Source organism: Capsella rubella, unplaced genomic scaffold (assembly GCF_000375325.1).
Source record: "Capsella rubella cultivar Monte Gargano unplaced genomic scaffold, Caprub1_0 scaffold_4, whole genome shotgun sequence".
NCBI classification, from domain to species: Eukaryota; Viridiplantae; Streptophyta; class Magnoliopsida; order Brassicales; family Brassicaceae; genus Capsella; species Capsella rubella.
The window spans coordinates 4,723,598-4,747,466 of record NW_006238920.1 but is presented as its reverse complement, the minus strand read 5'-3'; the positions used below and the strand labels follow the sequence as shown (position 1 = coordinate 4,747,466).

Genomic DNA, 23,869 nt, shown 5'->3' with positions numbered 1-23,869 from the left:
GGTATTGTTTACCTCCTAAAGGAACTAGTACAGTTCTCTACAGAAATCATGAGATCAGAAAGGTAAGTCGCTGTTATTTTTCCCCTCTTATCAATTTCAGCTCCTGACTTCTGATTCGGGCATGCTTTTGTGTTGTAAATCATACCTCTCTGTCTCCTATGGACATACCTTTAGGATTGAAGAAAACAATCAGCACACTAAGGCATCAATTTCAGAGGGTGTAAATGGGTATAAAACTAAGATTTTGGGAGCAAATGAGGATAGATTAAGGAGAGCTCGACCACCACAATCGATTTCCCACTCGAGTCCACACTCGAGTCAAGTTCCAACCCAAAGTGTCAAGACTTGCTCACAAAGCCTCCCCAACAGCCATATTCAAAGAATCCTACATATGGTGGTTTATCACAACTCCAAACTATCAACATTCAGAGGGTTTCAATGAGGGAGTTAACAACTACTGTGAAGGAGATGAATGGGCAAATCAATAAGTTCGAGGAGCAATTCAATAGTTCTTCTCCAAATAAATCAAGGGAAGGTATAAGTCTACGGGAGAGGAGCAGTTCTTTTAGCATTGACCCAGGAATAAGAGGAGAAATGAAATTTTCTAAGATTAAAGGGGATCTCACTACCTCTCTATGAACCGCTTAAGGCCTGAAGCATGAACATTCAAGCTTAGTGACTTTAAACAAGCTCACCTAGGAGCAAGTCCCAGCGGTATCATTATGTATAACTTTTAAGGTTGCATTTGTGTGTTTAGGTTGTTCATTTTAGTTTCAGGAATTAGTAGGTTTAAGGTTGAATCCGATCGAGCAAAATTATAAATCCGCTCGAGTAGCTACCCATCTGATCAAGTGCATTAAGCCACCAGTCCAAGCAGTCCAAGTTGTAGTCTGATCACCTATCCGATCAGCAGGCCGATCAAGCATCCGATCCAGTAACAAATCACCTAACCGAGCACACTGTAGAGGAGCCTGGTTACCCAATGCACTGCACCATAGACGCAAAGAACATTCACTTATGACCAGATGAGCAAGGCTATGAGCTCTTAATTCTTCAACCCATGAGGTACACACCTTCTCTATATCATTGTTTATACCGTTGCATTTCATTTAGACTTTCGGTCGTTTAGATCCTAGATCATTCTCATTGCTTTTGTTACATAGGGACTGTGTAATTGACGTTTGAGGAGGGTCTAGGATAGCATCTAATCATGTTTTCTGTGATTCTTATTTTCAAATTTTTAGCATGTAGTCTTCCACTCATCTACGTGCATCAAAAACCCTAAAAATTTGAAAAACTTTCAGAAAAATCTTTAAAAAGCAGAGTGATCATATAGTTGCATTTACATATTAGTCTTGCTTTCGGATGTTGCATTTAGGATCATTGCATTTGCATAGGGGATTAGGATGATTATAACCAAAGAACTTGCTGTTTCGTTAGACTTAGAATCAAAGCCCTCGTCCATAGTTGTTTAATGCAATTGTATGAGGTTGAATTGAGACCGCATCATTCTTTGATCGCATGATTTGAATTCTAGTCAAACTGAAGGTTGCTTTGATTTGATGTCATTCCTTGTCTATTAGAACCTTAACTTGAATTGATAATTATATGGTTGTGTTTTCTTTCAAACTCATGGATACCTTGTATACATACTTGGATCTTCTTTCCCTCTTTTTACCACCCTTTTTTTGATCCAAGTATATCTGGTCATAACCTTGACGAGTTAACCACACCCTGAAAACATTAACCTTTCCTTCAAGCCTCGTATTGATTCTGAGTGGAAGGCCTATTTTATGGATTGACTTTTTAGAGAACGTTTTAGGTTTGAGCCGACAGGAATAGGATCTTGAGTAGTTCTGATTTGCATTTTTCGGATTAAATAGGACTAGGATGGATTCTACTTGGGTTTATGGATTTTTTGGGATAGTGAAAAAGAAAAGAAAGAGATGAAAAGGGAATGAGTTGAGTCATTAGGAGAGTAAAAGATACAGAAAAGTTCAAGGTTCTAGTGAAAGATGTGTGGGGAATGCAAAGTATAAAAAAGAATGTTCTAGATTTTAAAAGAAAGAAGGAAAAATATGAGAATAGCAAAAAGCTTTGATGTATTAAGTAATAAGAAGAAAGAGAACCATAGAAATTATTAAGAGAACCCCCTATCAACTAGTTTATCATAGGAAACTCTCCTAAGGCTTAGAACAAAAAGGGAAAATGGGATAAAAAGAGTTAAAGGGGTAGAATAGGACCATATGAGTTTAGATATTTAGGATATCACTTGGGGCCTTTGGGTAGTCAAGATGTTATTCCTGTATGCATTTGTTGGTCCTTACCTTTAGTATTCTCCCAAAAGCTCAATCTTGTTCATAGAGAGATCCCTATACTTAAATGTTTAAACTCTCTCTAAAGGAGACCCTCTTTGTCTCTTAAACCTTTTCATACCTAGCCAAATGAGTTTGTATTCACTTCACATCCAAATTTATGGTTACTACTTAAAGAATGTTAAAATGAATGGTTGATTTGAATGCTTGCCTAGGTTCTATGACTGATGACATTTTGTGTTGAGAAAAGGACGGCTAAAGTCTTCAGAGTATGGTTTATATGATTCGCATTCTACAACTATAGACAAGGACATTGATTTTAATTACTTTAGCAGCATGTATTGGTTATGAATCCTCACCTTTAAACCTATCTTCCTACTTTGAATTTGCTTGAGGCCAAGCAAAGAATAAGTTTGGGGGAGTTGATGTGTCTTGATTTTACCCATTTTAGCACTAGTTTATGCATTGTTTTTATCACTCTAGGTCTGATTACTTGATCAATTATGCATATTTTCTTTGTTTTGCTTCACTTGTAGAATCTAGGCCTTGCATTGAATGCATTGTAGTTTTTTGCATAAACATGTGTTTACCCAAGGGAAAAGAAGCCAATCAGGACAAATTGACCAAGTGTAGATGTAACATCCAATCGAGCAGGAGGATCCGAGCAACGGAGTCGATCAAGTATTCGAGCGGACCAGAGTAGCTGCTTGAGCAACCATCCGATCAAGTCATCCAACCAGACCGATGGAGTGCACGACCGAGCAGACCAATCGAGCACTACTAAACCGACTTTTTATTTTGTCAGCTAGTGTTTTAGGGCTACCTAAACTTGCTATAAAAAGGCTCTATTCCTAATGGCTTTGGCTTTCGAGTTGTATTAAGGGGTTTCTTCATTTTGCTTTAGAATTTCCAGAATCTTGTAAACTCCATATATTTTGATCTATTGAGTATTTTCTGTTGCTTCTTTGTATTATCTTGCTCCTTAGATCATTATCTATCTAGTTATGCATAAATTAGAGATTTCAAGGTTTGGGTTCTCAAGTATGTTTGTTAGATCTGAGTAGATTCTTAAGGTGTTGGGGATGAGTTAGATGTGTAGGTGAAAAAATTTAGGTAGATAGGTTGCCCATAGGTAGAAATGTTTAGATTTCCTTCTTGATTAGTGTATATAACACTAATCCCATTCTGATCAAGTGGTGATTAGTTCTAGGGTTTCCACGCCCGAGAGGTGTTTGATGGAATGCAGGATAATCTAATACCATAAAATTTCATGTCTAACCCAAGAGATTGGTTGTCTAGAGTGTTATTTGATATTAATGAGCTGAATCTTAATGCTTATTCATTTTATGTTTCATCAACCAGAAGTTGAGATTAGGAAGTGATTTGAATTTGATAGCCTTTGTCAAGAGATTGAACTGGTTAGCTTATGAGCTTGTTTTCTCGGAAGCAGAACTGGTTGTGTTTTATTGATTTTGCAACCTAGTGAACTTAAAGGTCTCCACTGAAGTCACCATCTCATCCCCAGAACCTCCCTTTAATTGATTGATTGACCTTGCTTCATTATTGTTCTTGCATTTGTAGTTCACTACATGTTCTTATCTCTGTAGTTTCATTTCTGTTTTAGTTCAATGTTGTCTCTTGCTTAATTTCTGCTTGATTTAAATTATGTAGTTGATAGTTAAAAACCTTTCTTCTTGGCTTAACATGTTAAATATTGATTGCATCTGAACTGTTTGCACGCGTCCTTATGGATCGACAAAGCCCTTTAAACTAATATTATACTACAGTCTTAGACTCTGTCGTGTTAGTGTAGATGGTTAGAGGCGGGGTTGTGGTGCAGGTCGTAGGCACGGTCGCTGGAAAAGTCAGGTTGCTGCTTCAGGGAGCGTGGACCAGAGTACCAGGGCGGAGGCGGTGTTGGTTTTGTTGGGAACCTGGTTGGGGGTATTCCAACAGGTTTGGCTGGGAACCCAGTTGCGGTGTTCGAGAAAGTGTAGCCCTAGGACGAGATGATCATCTGGCGGACTTGTTGACGCAGTTGCAGGAGCGGTTACCAGGTGTGGTGCCAATGCAGGCTCCTATGTGACCATTGGGGGTTGCGGGTGTGCAACCAGGGGTTGTAGGTGTGCAACCAGGGGTCGTGGGAGTGCAATCGGGGGTTGCAGGTATACAGTATGGGGTAGGTGCGGTGGTTGCGTAGTTGTACTACCTGAGGATGTTGGAGAAGCCACACGGTTCGGGGAAGCACAGATTCCAAGGAGAAATAAAGAGAAACATGAAGGCAATGAATGAAAAACTTGATAGGATCTTGTTTAATCAGTCATAGAGTGTTCACTTCGTCACGGAAGAGGAGATGTTTCAACTACAAGAAGGTTATTGTGCTACAACAAACGAAGTAAGATATGTGCAAAACCAAGGTTGTTATCAAAAGGGTTTCAACAACTATAAGCCAAATCCAAACTTATCCTATAGAAGCACTAATGTGGCCAACCCATGTGACCAAGTGTACCCACCTCAACAGCAGCAATTCCATCAGAAGACCTATGCTCCTAGACCTATGAACCAAGGATTCATTCCTAAGCAGCAAAATCAAAGAGGTTATCAACAGCCTATGGAACCTCCTCCTGGATTGCAACAACAATCTACCCTAGTACCTCCAGAATAGGACCTGCAAAGCAAGCTTCATCATATTCTCCATGGACAAGCCAATGGTAATCTTGAGACTGCTAAGAAGCTGGCCGAGCTTTGAAGCCATATTGCTACTTCTTAAACCAGAAGTTTGAAGCTTTGAGCACCAAGGTTTCCCACTTAGAAGGAAAATGGGAAATCTTATATGAATATCATTGAGGACAGTGAAGTCCAAGAGGGGGAGGATTCAGTTCAAACAGATATCTCAAAAGACTCAGAAGACAAACTCAATCGAGCCAATTTCGGATCCGATCGAGCTAATGACGGATCCGATCGAGCAGGCTATAGACTCGATCGAGTAAGCTATGAGATAGATCAGATGCATGAAATAACTTCTGACAAACCATTCCGACCACGACCATAGTCCTGATCCTTCATCGTCTGCACGACCATTGCTCTATCCCGAAGAGTTCAAGACTGAGATTAAGGAAGAATACCGGAACATCGTTGACACACTGAGATTGATGACCAGTTGAAAGCTCTAGTGGATGCCTTTGCGAACATTCGTTCCTACAAAGAAATCTTGAAGGAGCTGCTGCTTGAGCGAATGCAACAAAAGGGGAGAAGGGACATACCTAATCAAGATTCTGATTTTCCTAGGAAGCTAAGAGACCCTAGAGCTTTCACGCTGCCTTGCTTGATTGGGTCAACAATCTTTGATGAGTGTTTCTGCGATTTGGGAGCTTCGATCAGTGATATATCATGGTTTTTACGGCTTTTAACCGTGATATAAGTGCTTTTTATTGAGTCTTTCTATATCTTTTAGGGTCTTTTTTTGAGTCTTTTCTGGTGTAGGAGCTATTTCACATGGTTTGGATCAAAATGGCTTGATTTGGAGCTTAGTGGAGCAAAAGAGTTGACTAATCTGACTTGGAGACGATCTGTGAAGGAGTGTCAATCGACACCACCTATCAGTGTCTATCGACACCTTGTACCTGACGAGAGATTTCGAGTTTTCCCAAGTTTTGAATATTTACAAAAGATGCCCAAAGTTTTCCTAAGTTGCAACATTGGTCCCTGACGTGTTTTAGACATATTTAAGTACTTTTTAGGTTTTAGAAACACGTACGCTTTATTCTTTTGCAAAACCTTGAGAGCTTTTGGAGAGAGAGATCAAAACTCCCTGTAGAGAGAAGATTTCAATACTCCCTTGTTTATCTATTCAGTTTCTTTATCTATATTATTCAGTTCATGATGGAAAAAAAAATGAAAGTTATTTAATCTCATGCCTCTCTCGATAGCACAAAGAATGGGATACACCAGGTTTACACCTTGCTCTATCCGAACGAAAACAATGGCTTCTGTTTCATGTTTGATAATGAGGTAACTCGAGTGTAATTTTCTTAGATTTCATTAATTTCAATTCAATTTGGGCATCAAATTTTATAGATTGGGTTTAGTTATTGTTTTTATCAACTAAGTGATGTCGTAGATAGTAAGATTTACATGATTAGAAAGTTAGATTACATTTTGTCCACCATGTGATGAACGAAATGTGTGGAAGAGTTCTAACATCAGTTTTTCGGACATTAGATGAAGTGGATTTGAGGAGGAGGAGGTCCCAATAACGTTAAGCTTCCTCAACATATTTTCGATGACGGTGGTGGTGTTCGTTTCTTAGAGGTAAAGCCGTGTGAATTGTTTACACAGTTGAGGATGAAACGGAGAAGAACCTTAAATCGAATAAAATCCCCAATTCTCAACGTCGTCGTTTTGTTTCATCACTTAGTCGTATGTTCTAGTGGCAAAATGCAGTCGTTTAACTGTTTACGTGTAGTGCCAGTCAGTACCCGTTGACGTCAAAGTAACACTGTTTGACGATTTGTGGTTTTTAACCGGATAGGTAAAAATGATGTATGAAATTCAAATTTTAGCTTAGTTAATGGGGAAATAGGCACAGCTGAAAGTTTGGTGTATGTTTGCAATAGAGCAACTAAGTTCATGGGGGAATAGGCCGTTTTTTCTTAGATGAAGAGACTATAAGCGATGATATTTAAGCTGTTTTAGAAGAAGAGCTTGGAGAGTTTGAAAAAGGTCAAATTCTGCATCTTCAGGTGAGACTCTGAGTCGGAATAATAAATATATATTGTTGTTAAAATCAATTCCTAAATCGTTTTCAATTTTTAAAATCGATAATCATAATTTTCATTCATGATCCCACACACTTACAGTAAAATTATATTAAATTTTAAATATTAAAAAACATTGTTTTCTAAAACTATTATAATCTTACTTTTCATTCATAACCCCACACATTTACAGGAAAATTATATTTAATTTTCAATTTTAGAAAACATTATTTTCTAAAACTATTATAATCTTAATTTTCATTCCTAATCCACACATTTACAGTAAACTTATATTACATTTTCAATTTTTAAAATTATTGTTTTACAAAACAATTATTATTTCATTAATTCAACATTTTAATTTAGGCATTTCACACAAAATACTGGTTTAAAAAATTATAAAAACTGGGCCAGAAAATAACTTAATGGGTCATATATTGATCCATTAACAAAAATAACATCATCTCCCACACCGCCGTTCAACTCTCTTCTATACTCACTCAACATTGAAACCATCGACGATTTCTCCTACTCACCAACGATTTTGCCGCGCCTTGCTACACCGGCGTAGCTAGCCTTCTGTTCACCGGCGGATCGAGCCTTCTCTTTACCAGCGGAGCTAGCCTTCTTAAGATCGATTCCTCCTATTCTTTTCTCACCCTCTCCTTTCTTTTGTCATCGCCCTAATCTCTTCTTCTTCGTCCTATTCCACATATGTTTTTTATGGTAAGAAACCGGGAGAAAACTATCTCCCAGTGTTTATTATAAAAAAAAATTACGCTACAACTTGTCTCGAATACGCAGACCCAAGTTCATCATCTCTAAAGATCGGAGCTAACTCCACTGGTGCAAAATCAAAAATATGAAAACCTAATGATAAAGAGAAAGCATGGTTAGCTAAACCATCCGCTAGGCGGTTAGCCTCCCGATACACATGCGAAATTCGGTTTCCTCATGGAATGCAACAAGCTCCTCCTCCAGCGGTTTCCTCACTTGCGACCACCGGTGGGTCCTCACTTGTGATAGATTTCTGTTTGTATTAAAAAAATTTTAACATTTTTAGGTTGTTGGTTTAAACTGCTGTGTGGATTTATAAATTGTTTGTATTTCATATCTTTTTGGATTTATAGATTATATGTGTTTTCAATTTTTCCTGAAAAATTATCAGTTTTTAATTTAAAATCGATTTAAACTGAATTTCCGAACTTACAGATTTTTTGTATTTCCTACCATACACGTCGTAGGAATAGAAGTGTGATCTCTTTTTGTAGCAATTGTCAACAAAAATTTTGTTGGAAAATAGAGTGAAAAAGTTGGTAGGTAACTAGAATGAATATATACTTTGTAGGAAAATAGAAGGGAACTAGTTGGTAGGAAACTCGAGGGAACGCGTTTCCTACGTCATTTTGGTAGGAAATGTAACAAAAATGCCCTCCCGCGTTCCTACGAAAACACCTACAATATTTCATACGGGCGATTACCTACTCAATATATTTGTAACATCCGTTAACGATTTTTGGGGGGTAACCAGTGTTTGGGGGGGGGGGGGGTTAACCGGTTCAATTCTGTAATCGATCAGTTTAATTTAAGTTTGGGAGAAACCCTAGGTTATATTATGAGAATTTTGACCAGCCTCTTCTCATTCTCTTTAGTTGTGTTTTGGCTTTGAGTTGGCTGACTTGATCCAATGCCCACCTCCTCTATTGTGGTCTTTTTACTCTTCTTTTGAGCTCTATGAACCACATGTCCAATTTTCTTGCAGCTCCTTGTGTTATGGCTAGAATCACCACATCTTCCACAATGAATGATCCTCCTTTCTCTACTCACTTTAAGCTCTTTTGACTTGGTCTTCTTCTTCTGTGGTGACTCATTCCTCTCTTTGATTCTTTTCTGGACTTTATTTCTACCTGTGGTCACTGGTTTTGGTGGTTGCAAGATTTCAGTCTCACCGGATTTCCTCCAGAAGTTGGATCCTCTAACTGCACCTATATATGCATTGTATTCATTCCTCCACCTAGAAGTTAGATACCAAGATGATATATAGTCCTCCTGTTTATTTTTTTTTGGCTGAAATCACCTTTAAAGCATGGCGACAAGGAATGCCTGACATCTGCCATTTCCTACATGTACAAGAATGCATGGCCAAATGTACCTTATATGATGTACTCTTCTCTTGGACCTCATACTCAACTGGACCAGCAGGAATGGGAGTACAGTTTAAGATCTTTTTCTGCTCTAGTTGTAACTTCTTCATCGCCTTTATGCTATATTTTCCTTTGTGTTTATGTGCCTTGTTCCTTCTAATCTCTATACGCACCATTGCTCTTCTCCGAATAGTTTTAAGCATTTCCACCAATGGCATCTTCCTTTTAGAGTTGATAGCATTGTTAAATAACTCATTGATATTATTACTTACATCATCACACGACGATGTTGAGCTGAAATAGGCAAGGCTACAATTATGAGGATTCTTTTGCATCAGTGACTCATAGACACCCATGTCATACATCTTCAGCTTCTTAAAACGTTTGCTATATTGTGCACTGTTGTAACTCTTAGCAACAGCCCAGAACAAACCCTTCATGTCAGCCCTATTTGGCTGATTCTTCTTTAGGTTAGCATATATGTGTCTTGCGCACATACGATGCTCAATCTGTGGTAGTAGCTGAGAAAAAGCATTCAATAAATTGTGCAACCATCAAAGAATCAGTTATGACCTCATCTAATAAACAGATTTCAATTAACCCTACAAGTCTATGTGAAATACTTACCTTCTGTCTATCTGAACTGATAGTTAAACCAGAACCATCTCTCAGATTCAAATCACCCTGCAGCTTTCCAATGAACCATAACCAGTTGTCTTCAGTCTCTTTGTTCACAATAGCCCATGCAAAGGGATAAATCTCTTCCAACTGCAACCAACAACTGACCTTGTGTGTAGTACTTGAGAAAGCAGCCATCGACACCAAATATTGGCCGAGAGTACTTACACCATGCTTCCTTAATCCTACCAAAATAGACATAGAATCTGTAGAAGACATCTAGTCCACCGTCTACCTCAAATGTCTCTACCTCCACAGTTGATCCTTCATTTGAACTAGACAACATAAAAAGAAATTTTAACCAAACGCATATTACAAAAAAATTTCATCGCCATATCACACAAAATAACCAAAGAACAATGATCTTACTCTAATAGCTCAAGGCGGTAATCTTTAAGTCTTGAGAATTGTTCATCATGCTCTTTTTGGATCATCTTCAATGCTCTTCCCTTTGCCTTCCTACATTGATCACTTGAAGCAATGAAGATCCAACGTTTTTGGATCTCCTCTTGAATTCTTTTAGGCATCAGTTTTGGATCCTTTCGGATATCATTCACAAACAACCTAGCAATAACCTCTTAAGTTATTATCTTGCTATACCCACTAACATTGCAGTTACTCACCAACTAACATTTTTCAGTTAGTGGCGTTCCATCAACAACTAACACCAACCTCAAATGGCTAAATCCCTGGATTGAACCACCCAATGCCAGAAACATATACAAGAACCTCTCAGTACCATCATCTCTAACTTCTGTTTTAATATCTGTCACTGTCCCTGGATTTGCAAGCTTAAGTGCATGTAGATATTCAGCGACACCGTCGTACGATTCTTCACCACTATCTCCTACACTGCTTTCCGGGTTCTGTAATTCACCAGATACTTAGTAAATGTTACAGAAACAGGAATAAAATCTCATATATACACAAACAATACATTTATCACATACCACCATTACTTGGCTAAAATTTGAAACCATCACATCTTTCCATCCTCCTATCTCATGAGTAAGAGCACTCATCCTGCCATCAATCTGACGTCCCGCCGGATCTGAGTTCGCAGCCTCCTCCTTCTCAAATATATCGTTCATCTCCGAGCTCTAATTTTATGAGATTTCCTTTCATTGTTTCCTTTTGTTTCTGCATAAGAGGCCCTCCAATATTTGCTTATCAGAAAACTATTATAGAGTCACTGCCTTACCCATCGTATAGTTGTGTGGATTTTTAGGCCCTTTTATGTCCCGTTTTCCAATGCATTGGTTTTATGTTCACACACCATATGGATATCAACAGCTGCACATATTTCCCACATAGTTACCAAATTTTACATTTAAACGAAAATTACCTTCGACCTAATTTACGAATCCATCTGGATAGATCGCAAACTAACAAAACTGCTAAACAAACAAATTTATATTTTCGGATAATACGTCCCAGCGAGTTTTTTTTTTGTTTCCAACACGTGACCGTAAACAGAATCCTATGTACACGACCATATGGATACAAGTCCATCAACATAAACTTCATTCATATGGATACATGCATTTTATACATCATCTATATGGATACATTTGATAATAATCTCTAATTATTTCTCGTCCTTTGTCAAATTTCTCTGAATTCTGTAACATTAAATGTAGCTACACTACAAATATTCCTGTTTTAATACTGTATGTAACATCGGAAAAATAGGAAGTGGTTAAAATCTTGTTGTAGATCACATATACAGTCTACAATATATCCCAAAAATTTTTTTACCCGAATCAATCGTTAATAATCCGTTACAACTAATACGGGGTTGGTGTTACCAAAAAATTACTCACCAACTCCTTCTTTGGTTTTAGATAATTAACCACAAACCAGAAATAAAACCTAACAGCCATCATATCCACAAAAAATTATACCCAACTAGATACGAAGGCCATCAACACCACATCCCACTTATATAGGATTGGTACAGCTAGTCCTGTTGTGCCCGGTCCCTTTGCACCTTGAACACCGTTGCAGTTTAGCTGTCCCTGAAGAGTGTTTCTACATGAAACGAAACAAACAATTAGGGGATCATTAACCCTAACTTCTTCTTCAATAACCCACAAACAAATTATACTTACTGGATACTCGCCAACTGATGGTATTCTTGCCACTTTTGGCCTTCCGGAAGGCCTTCGAGTATTTGGTGGATTCAGCACTTTGTAAACAATCTCATCGGCCATCTCAATGTTTTCTGCATTTACCTCTGGATTTATTATGCCTTCGTATGAAGCTTTCCATGCTGAGGTCTTGTAAAAGTCACCCACGAGTGTGTCAAGCGGAATCCCATGTGTGTTTGCAGCGAACATTGCATGACCACAAGGAATCTTGTCCTTGTCATATTGTTTGCATGTGCATCTCTTGTGATCGAGCAGTACATTATGTTTACCGTTCAACATACCAACTATTTCAAAAATCCAACTGGTTATCATCCCAACTTTGCTGCCCTTAACATTTGTCATCCTTTTCTTCATTTGCTTATCTACCTCGGGTGTCACAAACCCCATGTGTTTCCCCTCTTTCGTCCTCCGTGCACTAAACCAGCGGGTAAGCATAGCACGAATGAACTTCAGCAACTCAACTATAGGCGAGCCCCTACCCTCCCACAACGCTCTGTTCAAGCTCTCTGCTATGTTGCTTGTCATTATAGTGTACCGCTCACCTTGAAAATACGCACGTGACCAATGAGCAGTTCCGATTTTGTCTAGGTACTTGGCGCATTCAAGATTCTTTTCCCTTATCTGATTTTACTGAGTCTGAAATGAGCCTATGGTATACGCATATCCAGCGTTTGAAACCATCTTCGCCAAACCTTTGTTCTGGAATTTAGCATTCACATTTCTAGCCAAGTGAACGATGCAAGCTGCATGCTTCGCTAGTGGGAACACACTCTTTTTTGCCTTGTAAATAGACTGGTTACGATCTGATATTATTGTCAACGTGTTGCTGTCTGCAATGATCCGCTCCAATTTTTCAAAAAACCACGTCCATGCTTCATCATTCTCGCTATCCACAACTGAGAAAGCCAGCGGAAACACTTGGAAGTTAGCATCTTGCCCACTAGCTGTCAACAAAACTCCTTTATATTTTCCCGTGAGGTGAGTGCCATCCACAACTAACACCCTCCTCAGATACCTAAATCCCTTAATTGAAGCACCAAATGACAAAAACATATACAAGAACCTCTCCCTACCACCATCATCAACCTCTGTTTTAATATTTGTAACTGTTCCAGGATTAGCAAGTTTAAGTGCGTGGAGATATTCAGCCAGCCTTTCATAAGATTCCTCCTCTGTCCCGAAAACATCATCTTGTGCTCTCTCTCTTGCTCTCCAACATTTACTGTAAGATGCGCATACCTTCAAGTCATCCAACACCATCTGCTGAAACTGCATAAACATAGAAGTGTGTTAACCCGTGAGATGTAACACACAAACGGTGCTACAATACAACATTCTCTTTATCCTAGCACCGTTTATGTGACTTACCTTTCACTTTAGCACCGTTTTATATTTAGACACCGATTTTGGGGTTACTTTTACATTGTAGTAAAAAAAAGACAGAACTATCCTCCACTTCTTCCTCCTTTCTTACTTTTGCATTCACGTTTTGATTCAGTTTTTTTTTAATACTATTTTTCCTTTTCTTTTTATATTTCTCTTTCCTCCTCTTTTCTTTTTAAAATCAAATTATATAAATTATTTCCACAAAAAATCTAATTCTTTTAACATAATATATTATAATTATTTTTTCTTTACGTTTTAAAATCCATTTTAATATAGTTTAAATATATAATTATGCTATACAATATCCAATTATAGTTAAACATATAGTTGATGTTAAATGGATGGTCATTTGTGGTTATATATATATAGTTTTTTGTAACATTACCAAACAAAAAATATACATGATTTTTATACCTAACTGTACACATTGAACTTTAAAATTAAACACTAAACAAAAATTATAAAAATATTGTTGTTCGATTACTTTTTTAAGCTTGTTCACACGTTACACATATGAGTGTTGTTCTCACACGAGAAAAATTATCTTTTTGAATTTTGTAGACATAGATTTGTTTGCTAACTATAATCATGTGTTTACAAAGCCCTGTTATAATCTCTTAGTATTTCAAACAAGTACCATATATTGTTGGTTGGCTTCAATTGGTGGTTGGCTTCAATTGGTGGTTGGAGCATAAATCAAATCTCTTGTTTGTGAGTGTAAAACAAATCATACATAGTTAAAGAAAGAAGAAAATAGAACGACTTCCATCGTCGAGAATAGCTCATCCACAAAGCATTGCCCATGTGAATGTCGTACTTCTTTTTCCTCTTCTTTTTGTTTAAAGATCAAATTATTTTAAAAAATTCCAAATAATATGTCATTGTTTTCCACAATATATTATAACTATTTTTATTTATGTTTTAAGATCCAAATTAATATAGTTTTAAATATGTAATTATATTATACATATCCAATTATGGTTAAACATATATTCGCTTTCATATGGATAAATAATCGTGGACATATTTTTATAGATACGATGGGTGAGTTGAAGAAGAAAAAGTGTTAGCAATGTAACATTATGGTGGAAACTTTAATAAAAAAATTGATGATGTGGATATAGGAAAAGCAATCTACAAAACTGAAGTCCATGATAATATGTACACAAAAGCTATGTTTGCTAAGGTTTGTCCACAAAGCAACACTTCAATGCAAGGTTGGATTGACGATTTCAACGACTATGTTGGAGAAGAAAGGTGCTTTGTCTGAACTTACAACCCTAATAAAATGAAGAGAATGAACCATGTTCCAACTCCGGTACGTTATATTTCTTGACCTAAAATTTTCTTTTTTTGGGTTAAGTTTTTTTTCTTTTTTTAAGAAACTATTTTTATTAATAAATTAAATATGAAAAAAGAAATTGAAAGCGTAATGAATTAAAATCTGTTTGAAAATGTCTAGAGTAAAAGAGTTTGGTTAGGAAGAAGGAGTTTAGTAAAATGGTAAAATAGACAATACATAAGAGAAAAGGGTGTCTTGGTTGAAAAGGGTGTTAGAATGCATGATGGACAAGATTAGTTATTCAAAACGGAAAATTTTGGTCCATTGAAACTAATCCGTCCGATCTGGTCATCGAAATTTGTCCATCTCTTTGAACACATCCATTTATATAGATTATGTATGTCAAAAAGATCCATGTATGTCTTGGTATTAATGAGTTGTCATGATTAGTTCAGCAGTACTCCATAACTATTTCCAAAAGCCAAACGACGTTTTGAGCATTTTGACAGAAAGTTAATGATGAGTTTTATACTAGCACCGTTTATGTGACTTTTTTTTTGAATAATTAAAGAGTTTCTCGGTCGAAACCCATACATCCCCTCAGGCTCGAAACCAGAGCATGTTATATGGTGTCGTCTCAAGCGCTACTCGAACCATATATGTGACTTACCTTTCACTTTAACACTCTTTTATGTTTAGACACCGTTTTTGGGGTTACTTTTACATTGTAGTAAAAAAAAAAGACAGAACTATCATCCACATCTTCCTTCTTTCTTATTTTTGCATTCACGTTTTGATTTAGTTTTTTTTTCAATACTATTTTCCTTTTCTTTTTATTTTTCTCTTTCCTACTCTTTTCTTTTTAAAATCAAATTATGTAAATTATTTCCACAAAAAATATTAATTCTTTTAACATAATATATTATAATTATTTTTTTGTATACATTTTAAGATCCATTTTAATATAGTTTAAATATATAATTATGCTATAAAATATCCAATTATGGTTAAACATATAGTTGATGTTAAATGGATGGTCATTTTTTGGTTATATATATAGTTTTTTTGTTACATAAACTATAGACACATCATTCATTTCATGATCTGGTCAATCACTTGTGACTTCAAAAAGAATTTGCATGGTGGACAAGATTATTCAAAATGGAAAATTTTGGTCCATTGAAACTAGTCCGTCGGTTCTGGTCCATCAAAATTTGTCTATCTCTTTGAACACATCCAGTTATATAGATTATGTATGTCAAAAAGATCCATGTATATCCTGGTATTAATGGGTTGTCAGGATTAGTTCAGTTAAATGAGAATGATGTCATTAAAGCTGTCACGAAACAATGTTAACTCTTGAGCATGCTTGGAGAGAGCTACATCATGACTAGAAATGGTGTTCAACTCCCTCTGTTAAAGATGGTGGAAGGTCAACAACAAACTGATGCCTCTATCGGTCGACACCAAGTTGGTATATTATGCCTATGTGTATAACCCAATAGATGGGATGACAGCTTCATAGAGTATTTGTGATAATATTCACACATCTCATTTTGTGAAGCATTTAAAAATAAAGTGTGATCGTGGAATCAAAGTCGAGGATGATCGCATGAATTAGATTCATTGGATGTGTTATTGTCTTATTTAATTGTTGTCGAACAATAGAATTAGAAGCATGCTACGGTTGTTGGTTTTTGTTATTCACTGGTTGTTGAATAATTGATTAATTATTTTTGTAAGTGTTGGTTTTGGATTTTTTGTTTGTTTTCTGCTGGTTATTGCCAGTTTGGTTTGATTCATTGGTTAGATATTAATTATGGGGTTAATATTGATTAATTAAAAAGTTAGAAACGACTGGGGGTGGTAGTCTTGGTATGCAACAAGGACGTTGCGTTCTTTAAAGATGGTCAATGTGATTCCCTACGATACTAAAATTTAATTGAATTCTATGTTGTGAGGTTAAATTGAATTCCATGTTGTGTGATTGAGCATTGCTAGATCATGTGTGCTATGTATGTAATAAATTAATTATGATTAGTTAGTCAATCGATTGACCATGTTTAACTGACTATTGTATGCTAATTAACTAATTATAAATAGTTAGTCAATTGATTGAGCATGGGGTCTAGATCATCCCATATGAGCCTTCAAAGAGATTCCACGGTAACTGTTGTGTGGAAAAAATTGTTTTTCCATGTGTTCTTAGTCTTTATAGTGTTAGTGCAAATGGTTAGAGGTAGAGGTGCTGGTGAGCGGGGTCCTGGTCGGGGTCGCGGATGTGGTCAGGGGAGATGCCAAGTTGCTACCTCGGAGAGCGTGGATCAGAGTACAACGGCTAATGTTTTCGGTGGATCGCAGGCGCATCAGGTGGGGCTGCTCGGTGAGGTTAGTGTGAGTGCCGAGTAGCCAGATTTTGCCGGAAGCGGTGCTAATTTGGTTAGGAAGCTCTATTGTTCCTAAAACCAGCCAACATTCCAAGAATACATACACCATAATCTTATGTAACTCTTACTTTTGGAACTACTTTGAAAAAGAGTCCCCAAACTAAGGGGGTGTTATTCAACCTTGTATTTTAATTGATTTGGATGTATTTCAAAATCTAGCGTTATTTAATGATGTATTTTAAAAACCACAATAAAATCTGTTGTTATTGGATTTAATATTTGTTGGATGTATTTTAAAGTATTTTAAAGTACTTTAAAATAAGCGTTATTCAATTTTCAATGGATTTTGTTTCATTTAAGATTTTAATGTATTTTACATCTAAAACACGTACAAACACAATCCTAACATTTTTCAAAGTATTTCATCTTTTCAGACCAAATCCATCTTAATTGTATTTAAAGGCTATTGAACTTTAAAATCCACCGGTAATTAAAATCCCTTAAAATTCTCCATTCAATAACACCCTCTAACTGATTCATTGCTGGACTTTGTTGGTTATAATGAATCCAGAATTAAACAGAACAAGACACAAAATAATTGAACAAGAACACATAACAGATAACACAAGCGATTCATTATAACACAATTGAACAGAAAAAGACATAAACCACAAATTGATTAATCAGAAACATTGAACACAACTAAAACACAATCTGATTCATCAGAATCATTGAACAAGACCAAAACACAAACTGATTCATTGAAAACAGAACATAAAACTTGATGAAGAACATAAACAAAAGAGCATCTAACTGAAACAAAAGATGAAACAACATAGAACCCTAAATTTTTCTAACATCAATCCCAATCCTGTGAACCCTAATTTTGCTAATATCAATCCCCAATTACAAAAGAAATTAGAGCGATTCTTATCATGGAAAACCTGATTTGCGCATCATTGAATCAATAAACAAATCCCCGATTGCTCGACGTCGCCCTTGGAGAATAAGACAGAGGGAGATGAGAGGCGAGAGAAGCGAAACAAAATTAAGGAATATTTTTTTTTCCTTTTATATTTTTTTCTCACACAATCAAATAAAGAAATGTATCATTCCTTATTTTTTCTTCTGTCCCTTATTCTAGAAACGCTTCTCATAATATTGGATTTAATTTTTTTTTTTTGAAGTATTTTTTTGCCATAAAATCAGTAGCAACCCTATTAGCAACGCTCAGTGGAGTTGATCTTGGCACTTATAATAAATACTAGCTATTAGAGCCCCAGTGATATCGTGGAAAACTCATTTTAGTAAAATATTTATTAAAAAATATCTTTGATAATATAAAATTTCTAAATTACTTAATAAAAATTGACCCGCACATTGCCACACATAAAAATGAGGTTTCGAAAACGTAATATTGCTAAGCGATTGTATTTGTTAATGAGAAACATTGAATTATAATCCCCTAATTAGGGTTGTTTTGATTTTAGAATTTTAAACTAATTCAATTTTAGTCACTGATTTTTTACAACCTTTTATAATATTAATCACTTTTTATTTGGATGTGTCCCTCATTAGATCTTATGCCAAATAAAAAAAAGTTAGATGAGTTAATATGAGACCCTGGTTGCGGAGCGGTTTAAATGAATTGATTTGGCCACCTATGTCACTAAAGTGCACTTATCTATTCGGTCCACGGTCCTGCGAGAATTCCAAAGTTAAGCGTACTTATGAGAGAGTAGTCAAAGGACGGGTGACCTTTTGGGAAGTGAGTGAGGCCAAAACACAGGGAAATATAGAAAGAATTACTTAGATGGACTACATTTTAGGTGTATTGACGGAAACCATCCAAAACTTTTTTTTATCCTTAAATGTTTTTTAATTACTAGCGTGCCCTTTTTACACGTTACCGGGAAAAACTATTACAAAAAATGCCACTGCCACGTCAGACAAAAAGGCGCGTGCCACCAATAACTCAGCCATAGTGTACGTTACGGCTAAGTTATATCACGTTATGGCTGAGTTCTGGGACAACGGCTGATTTTCGGGTCAACGGTTGACTTACAATCATAACTCAGCCAACAGTTACGACTGACATATAAAAATCTGGTTGAGTTATGAGAAAACGGCTAATAACTCAGCCGCCGTTACGGCTGAGTTATAGTCCGATGGTTGAGTTATCAGAAGTTTGGCTGAGTTACGTTATCGACACGGCTGACTTAACTTTCTCCGGTTGGCTGAGTTATCGACAACGGCTGAGTTATCAAATGTCGTTACGGCTGACTTATGTTTCAGAGACATAACTCAGTCGTAATTGGCTGAATTAACGGAAAACTCAACCATGTTACGGCTGACTTATAGACAAAAGATTTATTGCTAATATAGCCTCCAGTTACGGCTGACTTATTTTACGTTACGGCTGACTTATTGACGTTACGGCTGAATTTGGCATCTTAAAAAACATTTTAGTAATTACTTAAATATTTTTCATGTTGTGGCTGATTTAATTTGTGTTGATGGCTGATTTATTTTGGCTGAGTTTAAAATTTGTTTGGTGGCTGACTTACGACTTCAAATGCACAATTCCACGTCAGCATAAACGAGGGAAATACGAAAGGTCCCCCATTAGCTCGTGCTTTTTTCTTACACTTTGTTCTTCATTTTCTGTTCTTCACTTCACTTATGTTCTTCATTTTCACTTCTGTTCTTCATTTTCGTTGATGGATCTGGTTCTAGTAATTGTTGTTTATAGTAATTGGGTAAAAAACAAAAATATGTATTTTAACGCCGACGATAGAGGGTGTAGAGTTGTGCAGATAGATGTTGAAAGAACACACGAAAAGCTTGTGAAGTTGGTTCTCGATGACTACAGATTGAATGAGTTGAGCCATCATGTAACAATGAGCTACATGTTATCGTTACAATAATTCAGTCAAACCTCGAAATGGTCTGTGTAAGTCAACCATGACGCTGGCATAACTCAGCCAAACCACAAATTTATTTACGTTCAGTCAGCTATGTCGTTGGCATAACTCGGCCAAACCTCGAATTATTCTACAATAAGTCAACCATGTCGTTGGCATAATTCGGCCAAACCTCAAATATGGTAGATGTGAATATTTGATGCACTCATGTAATAAAAACACTTTAATAATATGTAGTTAACACTTTTATTAACTTTCCATAAAAAAATCATGAAATTCGCTCAGGTTTGTACCTTTTAAAACTTATCCAACAAAACGATAAACCCCAAACGCTATACTTATGTTCTATTCCTACACAATTGATCAAATATAGAATGTAAAAGAGCTGTTATTGATTTTTGTTAATTGTATTATAATATATTTAATCTCTACATTATTATAACCAGTGCTAATGTTAACATTCAAGTGTCCCTTTAAATTAAAGTTTTAGTCATTAGTCAACCTTGAAAAGTAAATAACTCAGCTGTGACGTATTATTCTATATTCAGACACAAAACTTTGAATTATTTTGTTTAGAAAATTTGAATTCAAATTTTGAATTATTTTGAATATATTTTTTAAACATAATACTCTATGACTTTATTATGCATATGTGTGTGAATATGTGTATGTAATTATTGTTGATCTTTCCCAAAAACCACTTTTTGTAATCTCGAGAATGTATATCACAACTCATCCGTAATGTAGCATAACTCAGCCGCAATGTAGCATAACTCAGCCGTGACGTATTATTCTATAGTTAGACAAAAAACTTTAAATTATTTTGAATATTTTGTTTATAATTTTGAATTATTTTGAATAATTTTTTTAAAACATAATACTCGATGACTTTATTATGCGTGTGCGAGTGAATATGTGTACGTAATTATTGTTGGTCTTTCCCGAAAAACACTTTTTGTAATCTCGATAAAGTATATCATAACTCAGCCGTAATGTAGCATAACTCAGCCGTAATGTACCATAACTCAGCTATAATGTAGCATAACCCAGCCACAATGCGGCATAACTTAGACAAAAAGTTGAAAACGACGTTTCGTATTTCCCTTTTGTTTTTTTGTCGGAAAACGAAAAGTCTCCAGCCGAGTTGAAACGAAAGGCGATTGCAATCACGACGAGAGAGAGAGAGAGAGACTCGTCGGTATGAGTCGAAGCGGACGAAAGAGATGAGAGAGAGAGAAGCGACGAGAATTAGGGTTCTTCGCCGGAATCGCCGAGGTAGAGATATTTTTTTCCTGTACGTGAACAATGACAAAAAAAACCACAACTCAGCCGTAACTTACAATAAGTCATAATATAAATCAGCCGTAATGTACCATAACTCAGCCGCAATGTGTCATAACTCAACCTTAAACGACGTTTCGTATTTCCCTGTTTTTTTGTCGGAAAACGAAAAGTCTCCACCCAAGTTGAGAAGAAATGCGACAGCAATGACGACGAGAAAGAGAGAGACACACCGATTATAGCATAAGCGGCAAGAAGGGACGAGAAAGATAAGCGGCGAGAGTTAGGGTTCTTCGTCGGCTTCGAGAGAGAAAGAACAGTTTTCTTATTCTTTTTAGTCTCCTGCCTTTTCCTTGGCCTATTCCGATCTGACATAGACACCCTTTTTGCAAAAAATGAAACAAAACCCGAGAATGGGATATGAGATTTTGATATAGTGGAAAAATAACAAGACAGTAAATAGATTACGAGTTAGTGCCATAGGTTTATTGTCATCTTCAAAGCAACTCTCACCATGAACAGAACCATATGTGAGGACCAAGAACTCTTTTCTTTTCTTAGAACATTGGATGTACGCAATTTGAGAAGAAATGCGATAGGAATGACGACAAGAGAGAGACTCGTTGAGAATCGAAGCGGCCAAAAGAGATGAGAGAGAGAGAAGCGGCGAGAATTAGGGTTCTTCGCCGGAATCGCCGAGGTAGAAATATTTTTTCATGTGTGTGAAAAATTACAAAAAAAACAACAACTTAGCCGTAACTTACAATAAGTCATAATATAACTCAGCCATAATGTACCATAACTCAGCCGCAATGTGTCATAACTCAGCCGTAATGTACCATAACTCAGCCGTAAACGACGTTTCGTATTTCCCTGTTATTTTTGTCAGAAAACGAAAAGTCTCCATCCAAGTTGAGAAGAAATGCGACAACAATAACGACGAGAAAGAGAGAGACACACTGATAATAGGATAAGCGGCCGGAAGAAACGAGAAAGAAAAGCGGCGAGAGTTAGGGTTCTTCGTTGGCTTCGAGAGAGAAAAAACAGTTTTTTTTTGTTTGTAAATTGTGACGAAAATGTTCAGTGTTTTTCTCTTTTATCATTAAAGACAAAATAATGATGTGGCAATTTCAGGTATGACGTGGCATGTCGAATCTGTCGTGGCAATTTTTAAGTGAAAACAGACCAAGGCTGTTTATTGTAATTACACCCATCTCACTAAACATCTAAGGAATAAAAAAAAATGTGGCTGTTTAAGGAATAAACCTACTTTTATGGTCTATCTAAGTAATTCTCCCGGAAATATAATGTCGTGATTTGTAGGGTCAGTAAACAAGTATTTAAGCCTCCCGGAGGTAGCTAACCGGCCTTCGAATATTAATCGGCTCATGGGCCTAGTGAGAGGACGTGAGGCCCATTAAGAGAGGCGGACCCATGAGTTGGTGGTTAACGTGGGGCCCACTGGAGAGATAGCAGTCGGGGTGTTAATAGTGGTATCAGAGCCAAACCGTGACAAGTGTGCAGTCAAGTGGGCTCAACCCTAATTGACCTAAACTGATTGGGCCTAAATCATGGGCCTCAACTCATGGGTCTAAACTCATGGGCCTAATCTAATTCAAGTCATATCTAACTGTGTAATATTTAAGTTGGATTCAATCTTGTAGTCTAAGAGTTTCTCATCACTCTTGGAAGTACATCTCATTCCCCCTTCAATCAACTGCATCCACCCGATCTCTTCATCATCGTCATTCCGCGGATTTGTTCTCGATCTATCCATCATTCACCATCAATCTCGTCACCTTGGAGCATATATCCACGTCGTGAAGTCTATCATGTGGTATCACAGCCACTTTGTAACCAAGGTTTTGTAAACAAGGTTTTGAAGTTCCATCCCAAAATTTCCGTTTTCCAGATTTTTGTTCAATATTTCCTGAATTTTATAAAATAATTGGCTCGTTCAAAAATTGTGAAACCAATTGCATTTGAACCAGTGAAGAGTCTTATTTTCTAAAATTAATTTTGGAATTTTTAGAGTCGATTTGCTATTTTTCCAGATCCCTTTAAATTTGTCTGTTTTTGGACTGTTCACTTTTTAAGTTTTTGATTTTTCAGGTACAATGGTGACAAGTGAAGAAGAAGAAGAGTCATCTACATCTAGTCTTGAGAAGAGGATTTTTGAATCAATCACCACCGCCGTGGCAACAATAATCGATGAAAAGATTGGTGCACTACACTTGCATCAAGTCAACCCGGAACCCAATCAACGTCAAAGGCAAGAAGAACCAAGGCATGAAGAACCAAAGCAAGATGATGAGGAAAGGAATTAATACAGTCACACCACTTCTCACAGCAGCCAACATAGGCGTCGTCGAGATAGAGCACCGCCTTGATATCCTTTCGGAGACCTAAAGCTCAAAATTACTGCATTCCATGGAACCAACAATCCGGATACTTATTTGGAATGGGAGAAGAATATTGAGTTGGGTGTTCCTTTGTCAAGAATGTCTTGAGTGCAATAGGGTTAAAGTTGTGGCTACTGAATTTTACGACTATGCCCTAAGTTGG

At 36.6% G+C, this 23,869-nt stretch overlaps 2 protein-coding genes and 1 long non-coding RNA gene across 3 annotated transcripts; 1 reads left to right on the top strand and 2 right to left on the bottom strand.

The window, feature by feature from the left end:
- Nucleotides 1–11,835: 11,835 nt before the first annotated feature.
- LOC111831053 lies at nucleotides 11,836–13,232 on the bottom strand. The gene is made up of 2 exons (XM_023784564.1): nucleotides 12,006–13,232; nucleotides 11,836–11,925 (listed from the first exon to the last, which is right to left on the bottom strand). The coding sequence occupies exons 1-2, from the start codon at nucleotides 12,567–12,569 to the stop codon at nucleotides 11,836–11,838; spliced, it is 654 nt and encodes a 217-aa protein (XP_023640332.1). The 5' UTR covers nucleotides 12,570–13,232.
- Nucleotides 12,672–13,304, bottom strand: LOC111831052. Its single transcript, XM_023784563.1, has one exon. It carries the CDS (start codon nucleotides 13,302–13,304, stop codon nucleotides 12,672–12,674), a length of 633 nt encoding a protein of 210 aa, XP_023640331.1.
- Nucleotides 13,305–14,139: 835 nt separating this feature from the next.
- LOC111831207 lies at nucleotides 14,140–16,454 on the top strand. The gene is made up of 3 exons (XR_002834440.1): nucleotides 14,140–14,240; nucleotides 14,555–14,748; nucleotides 16,024–16,454. It is a non-coding gene; the product is annotated as an uncharacterized LOC111831207 (long non-coding RNA).
- The last annotated feature ends 7,415 nt before the right edge of the window (nucleotides 16,455–23,869 follow it).

What these genes read in the sequence shown, in the direction of transcription:
- LOC111831053 (XM_023784564.1), bottom strand. Translation starts at nt 12,569, where the DNA reads ATGACAAGCAACATAGCAGAGAGCTTGAACAGAGCGTTGTGGGAGGGT. An exon ending in CATCAGTTGGCGAGTATCCA is followed by an intron (nt 11,926 to 12,005) that starts GTAAGTATAATT and finishes CGTTTCATGTAG; the next exon opens with AAACACTCTTCAGGGACAGC.
- LOC111831052 (XM_023784563.1), bottom strand. Translation starts at nt 13,304, where the DNA reads ATGGTGTTGGATGACTTGAAGGTATGCGCATCTTACAGTAAATGTTGG.